Below are 6980 nucleotides of genomic sequence, written 5' to 3'. Positions count from 1 at the left end.
TTTACATCTGACACATTGAAAATGTGATCAATCAGTGGAATTTCCCCTTTAGATGCCTTGAGACATCCATAGACTATATTCTATATACATCTCTTATACTTTCTTCAGTAGTGCAACATTTAGTCATGGTAGATCTTCAGATAAAAGTCTATGTTGAGCTTAATGTCAGTTTGTAACATTGTCTCAATCTGCGGCAGTGAATGAGAGTCTAACCTCATTTTCATAAGGTACTTGCCGATTTGCTCTGCTGTTCTGCTCTGGATTCTGAAAAAAGAAAAAAAATGTTCTTTTCTTTCATGTGAAAACAAATAACCTGGACAAAGCCCAGATTCATGAAAATAACCCCGGATGTGACGGTTTTGGTGGTGATCGGATGGAGTTTGGTGGTGGTGTTAGAGAGGAAGGGGGTGGTAGGATGGAGTTCGGTGGTGGTGGTAGAGGGGAAGGGGGTGGTAGGTTGGAGTTTGGTGGTGCCGGCCCCCAAGAAATTCATTTCTATTCGAAATCTGAACCATTTCACACCAAACCACTCAGAATGTGTTTACATCTCAACCACTGAATTATGAGACATAAAAGTTTGGTGAACTTTAAAGGAATAATACTTTCAGAGCTTTGATTGTGCAGTTTAAGAAGAAAGAAGATACTGAAGACACTGGGACCATTTTTAATATTGTACAATCTTCCTTTCTTTCATTCTCACTCTGTAAGAGATCAATGGGGGGAGTCATTCTATGCAAAATTCCTTTCATGTAAAACAGTGATAATGCAATTATTGAGGGCCTCAAAGAGACGGAGCTCATCAAATGAGGACCAAACTCACATATTGGTGTGTTCATTTTGTGTTCATTCATATATGACTTAAATGAAAGACTCAAAAATCAAGAATCATAATCCGATTTCTGCAGATTATTCAAATGGTCATGTGAACAGCATACTGAGATTTAAAAAATCGGAGAAAGGTCTAGAAATCTGATTAAGAAATCTGATAAAGAGAGCCGGATTTTAGCTCAGTAATGAAGGTTTCTCAGTGCATGTAAACTCTTACTCTGCTTTCTTTCAGATTTCTCAGTCTGCGCATGACGGCAGTACCGGAAATAAGCGAGTAGCATTGCCGCGAGACGCAACAAACACTTTTGGAGCAATGCTGAAACCAAATACATGCTTGACGAAAGGAAGGACTTAAATATTCTTCCTCTTGTAGATGATGTATATGTTCATATTTTAGTTTGAGTTTTACGTTATGCTTACGTTCACGTCTTTCTCTGTGAGTTTATTGGCTGGTTGCAAAGCAGAAATCCGATTACTGTCTGACTCATTTTGACCCGGAGTTTCCCTATCGTCTGATTACTCAAGTGCATGTAAACGCATTGATCGGATTACTGACAAAATCTGATTTTCTGCAGTCATCGGATTATTAAATGCATGTAAACGCACTAAGTGTTACTTATGCCATCTGTTTTACCACCAGTGCAGTTTTATTCAGGATGAGCCCAAATCAGAGGAGTGTAGAGATTCTTAAACTCATCCTCCAGTAAAAGTATCATTAATGTGGTGAAATAAGTGACTGGACAAACAAACAGCAGCTCGAAACCTGCTTAAGTACTGAGTAGCAATGTCTTAGTAATGCTGTAGAGATGTAAAGAACCCAGCTAGATGACACAGTCTGAATAACAGGGTAATCAACCAACGTGGACAGATATTCAGACTAATACTGGGGAAACAGAGACCTTTTGTTCACATTTCATGTTGGTCTGGTTTAAAAGGCAAGTAATCCCAAGACTCATGCTAATGTGGACTTGTCTAAACTGGATAGTGACAACTGAGCCATGAAAAAGTATTTGCTCCCTCATGATTTGTCACAATAAATGGTTTTAGATCCTCATACAAAACATAATACAAGACAAGGATGCATGACGAAACACAAAACTCAATTTTTTTATGTTCACAAAATTTATTGAAGAAAAAAACATTTTGCAGTACCACTGTCACCTGTGTGAAAAGTAATTGCCCCTTAAATTTAATAACTGGTTGTGCCACCTTTAGCAGCAGGAACTGCGACCAAATGCTTCTTATAACTGGATATCAGGCTTTTACATCACTGTGCTGGAACTTTGGCCCACTCTTCTTTGCAGAATTGCTTTAATTCAGACCCATTGGAGGGCTTTTGGGCATGAACTGCCCATTGAAGGTCCTGCCACAGCATCTCAATAGGGTTCAAGTCAGGACTTTTGGGCTTCAGATCACAGACTGATGACTGGACATTCTCCTGCAGGATTTTCTGTCATAGAGCAGAATTGATTCTGTCAATTATGGCAAATCACCCAGGCCCTAAATCAGCAACGCATCCCCCAGCATCACACTACCACCACCAAGTTTCACTGTAAAACTGTATTTTGTGTTTATTCAGGTCATCTAAATTTTGTTTTAAGAACTGACATAAGCTCAGTATATATGCAAAGACAGAAGGAATCACGAAGGGGGCAAATATTTTTTCACAGCACTGAATCCAAAGATTGATGGTAGCTGGTCCCTTTCACTCATTTCCAGCATAGGTGGACTTTGAGTTTTGTGTCACACTTGTATCTGTTTAAAATGATTTCTCTGGACAGTAAGTGTGTTTTTGCCTGTAAAACACAAACAAACAAACAAAAACGATACAGCCTAATAATAATTTATTATTCGTATTTATTTATAAGTTATTAAGACTAGAATAATCAAGTTAGTGTAATTTAGAATAATACAGTCAGAAGAACACAGGTTTGGTATTCTGAAGCACAAAATCGGCCAATAGGGATTGAATCTCCTGCTCTCCCCAACGCTCCACCTATGATTTTCAGGTAATTTTGAAATTTTGATGCATTTGTAGTTTTCTGGGTCTTTTCAAATACTATTACCCAAAATATACTAAGACATTCCACTGCAGTTCTGTACTTTTGGTTTTTGCTGCTGTCATTAATGGTCAAAAACACGCATGAGGGGTCAGATTTGCTGCAATTCTTTATTTTTCAGAGCTTCAGTCAGTCAAGAAGGGCTCACAACAAGAATGATACAATTGTATTATTGTATGTTAAGTGGTCTGCAGAGCTTTGTGCATACATTGCTCACATATTTCTACCCAGTGATTGTTTCATAACATAAATCATCAGGCAAGCAGTGCTTAAGTTGTTCGACCAAACAACTTTTTTAGTTTTTTAAAAAAAGAAAACCTTTTTCTTTCTGTCTTACCAACCAGTTCACATTTCATGTTGCTCATCGTACCTGCACTCTCCAACTTGTAAACATATTTACATCTACAAAATATCGGTGGAAAATATCGATTTCTAAATTCCTTTTGAATATTTAATACACGTTCTGATTTAAACTTTTCATATGGGGGTATCAGCACTTCAGCCTCAGCTGGAATCTCTGATACGTTTGATATATCTGCACCGTGGCATGTTTTGATGATAAAACAAGTCTCGCGTCCAAAATGTAATGTGGGATTGTGTGAAGAAGAACCAAAACTACCAAATCGCACAAAGCGGCTTGTTCTGATAACTGGGACATCCATGGTACGGTAAGTGATTGTACATGTTTTGGGAAGGTTTTGTATGCCATCTGTTATCAGAAAGTGTAAAGAAATCAGCCCAAAATCAGTCTTGTAGGTTTCTTTACCAGTACGCATTTTACAGTTAAGTTGCCGATAAATTTCGTTTCTGGTGTAAGCACGAAGGGCTATTTCTCTCAACTTATCGTTTGATAATTTATAGTTGTCATTGTTTGTTAAATTAAGTTCATGTTTGGCATTATTCCAAGCTGCACTGAAGTTTGCATTGCGACTCAATTCAATCTCCAGTAAATTCTGCTGTGGATTTTTATCAGTGATCTTCTTATACATTTGTTCGTGGCATTTTTCAAATTCATCATCAATGGAGTTTGGATATTCGTCCATTTCGATCTGAAACATAATGAAAAACCCATTATAAATTAATAATAATGATAAATGTAATAAGTACTACATGTGTAGCAGAGATCTCATTTTTAAATACACCTTTCAGGTTGTCTTTTAGCTGTGATTAGTTGTAGTAACTGTATGCTTTAAAATAAAACTACAATGAACTGATAATGTCAGTTTGCTACATACTACACATATATCGTGGATCACAGCCCTTCCAGGTGGTGCTTGGTGCCGTGCCCTGTTGTGCTCTTGGGCGTATGTGGAAAAAATAACTTGTGATACTTTGTCTGCACCAAAACAAATAATTTGAACAAAGATAATAAAGCTGCTCACAATTCCACTTCTTACTGCCAGAGCCGTGTGTACAGTGAGGATGAGGATGAGGAAGAGGTTGAGGTGAATCATTGCAGCTGCTAGCAGCATCTTCATTGTTGACCTAAAGTGAAAAGAAACAGGTGGGATTACAGGTGGGGTTACTGTAATAAAGAGAGTTTGAGTATGATTTTTAAATTTGCCTTATAATTTTACTCAAATGCAGTCAAATGGTCTTTGTGGGGTCAGCAACACATGGCTCTGAAGCTGCATTTGGCTCTTTTACTGCACTGTTGTGGCTCCACAGCAGAATTAGATTTTGTAGGTAAAAATAAAATAATCCTCCTTTGCAGTAAAATAAAGCTCTGCTGATTGTTCTAACAATAACAATAGATGGTCCTGAAAACTGGAGTTAATATATAAATGCAAATTCACCCTTCAGCACACAGACTGCTGGTCACCATAGCAACACAGATAACAATCTTATCCAGCTAGTATCTAACAAAAAGGCAAAGAGAAAGATTTAAGAAGAACATTGATGATTTGGAGACGAATGGACTTATTTGCATTTATAATCACTACATCTGGTTTCCTGATACGTTTAATCTGCATCGAGAAACTGTCAAAAAGTTGTGAAGCTTAACTCAGCTTCTCATTCAAATTTTCCCAAAGGCATTTAACATGGAACAGGAAAATTCAAACAAGAAGCTGGCGAATGAGAAGCGGCTTCAGCCTCGTAAACAATCAAACACTGAGAAGCATTTTACAAGAAATTGTTCTACTTTTGTGGAAAAGTTTCCTGCCAGAAATGTGAGAAAAGCGGTGATACCTGAGCTAAAGCTTAAAGCATTTCCCGGTTTTGTTAACAATGCCTTGTCCCTAAACATGTATGCGTTTTTTCCTGCTTCAACTTAAAAGAAGACGAAAGAAGCTGAAGTAGCCGCTAAACAGACAGTTCTATCACCTGTTATTTGCCTTAAACTGAAATGAATGTCCAGCCAGTGACGATTCTGTGCAGTCCACAGTCCAGCCAGTCTGAAAAAAAGAGGCTTATTATCCATTGTTGGCATTCGCTTACACGAAATTTAACTTGCATGGCAAACTAAAATGTTTTAAAACTCTATATTCTCATCTGCTTTGGCTCCACAAAATCATAAGATTATAATAAAGAGCTGTGAAATGGTCAGTCTTACCTTTTACTCTGGTAGAAGCTGCTTCTGCTCCACTGAGCTCTCTGGGTCTTTATAAGACACTGACAGCTTGACGTGTTTCAGGAATTTGCAGGAAATGACTTCACATGTTGATCGTTCTCTGTGTTTCCTTTTTTGCATTTTATCTCACAGAGCAAAACTGTTTGTCAGTTTAAAAAGGTTTTTGTTTAAGAATGATGACTTGAAAATAAAAAAAGAAAAAAGTTTCCTCTAAATCAGTGTTGATCTATTGTACTGTATTAATCTGAAGACACAGGTCAAACTAGAAAGATAGTTGTAGTGCATTTTTGGTGAAAAAATCAAGGAAGAAAAAGAGAAAAAAGTTTTGTTGTCTTTTTTTCCCTCTTTCTACACAAAAGTCAAACTTAGATTCCAGCTGAGGTCAGCACATTGGCAATTTTATGTGATTGCTTGGCAGTAAAAACTACTGATGGGAAAAAAAACATGGGTTATGTTAATGTTAGATATGAAAGATTTCAATCATAGTAATGTTGAGTTATGATTATCACCTCCAACACGAGATTCTGATGAACCCAGAGATTTACGTAATAACACACTACAGTTCTACACACTATAACACTGTCATATGCAGTTGTGAGACAAAGTTTGTGAAGCCTTTGGGATTTTGTGGATTCCTGTGTAAATGTAATTTCCAAGTCATTTTAGGTCATTTCTTTTAGTCCATTCATCATGAAATTTACATGTAATGTAAAGGGTGACAGGTATTTTTTTAAATTATGTCAAAAACTGAAAAACGGAAGAAAAAATGAAAATGGAGATACAAGGTTTTCTTTGGCAACAGCGATATATATATATATATATATATATATAGTATATATATATATATTCGGACACAAGCATGTTTTTCACAGATATGCTGACATATGTGAAAACTCTCGCCATAAGGTTAAGGCCTTTCCTGTTATCTTCACAAAGCAGAAAAACACAGTAAAGCAGAAGAGGAACAACTCAGGACGCTGACTGCAAACTGAGGCTTTCAAAAATACTAACTGTTCTGGAATCTATCAAGACATCGGCTCATATAAGCTCCTGGCCTTTTCTGATCTAATGTTTCAGAGCGTACCGTTCTTGATCAAAGCCTTAATTGTTAATTGTTGATCAAACCAGTCAGGACAGAGTCAGCCTGTCAGAACATAATGGTTACATGCTGACAATATAATGGAGTTTAAATCACCACATTCCTCAACAATAAGGCAGAACACCTGAGTAATAAAGGCAGTATAGAGAAAGAAAAAATATTAAACACCAGTAGAGTTAAAATCACTTTTAGGGATAAAAATGCAGCAGGACGTGTTGAGCACATGACACACACCTCCCTTTTCCAGTGCTAAGACATACAGAATTTTCTATTTTCCCCTGTTGGTCATCTTTAACTAACTGTAGGTCTGCCTACCGTATTTAAATTGTCAATACAAGGTGAGCTAGATCTCTGTAATGGCTCATGATTGGCCGATGTCTCTGACGTGTTAGTCATGTGATTCACTGTTGCATCCTGGGAA

General features: G+C 37.2%; 1 protein-coding gene across 2 annotated transcripts; it reads right to left on the bottom strand.

Annotated features, from left to right (window-relative positions):
• Window positions 1-2990: 2990 nt before the first annotated feature.
• LOC118802687 (NAD(P)(+)--arginine ADP-ribosyltransferase 2-like) lies at window positions 2991-5602 on the bottom strand. Of its 2 annotated transcripts, XM_036563132.1 has the most exons (5): window positions 5443-5602; window positions 5214-5284; window positions 4271-4373; window positions 4124-4192; window positions 2991-3937 (listed from the first exon to the last, which is right to left on the bottom strand). In XM_036563132.1, exons 3-5 carry the CDS (start codon window positions 4364-4366, stop codon window positions 3158-3160), a joined length of 945 nt encoding a protein of 314 aa, XP_036419025.1. In that variant the 5' UTR covers window positions 4367-4373; window positions 5214-5284; window positions 5443-5602; the 3' UTR covers window positions 2991-3157. The 2 variants fall into 2 exon arrangements, with proteins under 2 accessions (XP_036419025.1, XP_036419026.1); XM_036563133.1 differs by lacking the exon at window positions 4124-4192.
• Between the last annotated feature and the right edge of the window lie 1378 nt (window positions 5603-6980).

Source organism: Colossoma macropomum, unplaced genomic scaffold, assembly GCF_904425465.1.
Source record: "Colossoma macropomum unplaced genomic scaffold, Colossoma_macropomum, whole genome shotgun sequence".
NCBI classification, from domain to species: domain Eukaryota; kingdom Metazoa; phylum Chordata; class Actinopteri; order Characiformes; family Serrasalmidae; genus Colossoma; species Colossoma macropomum.
The sequence above is the reverse complement of the archived record's forward strand: the minus strand, read 5'-3'. Positions and strand labels throughout refer to the sequence as shown.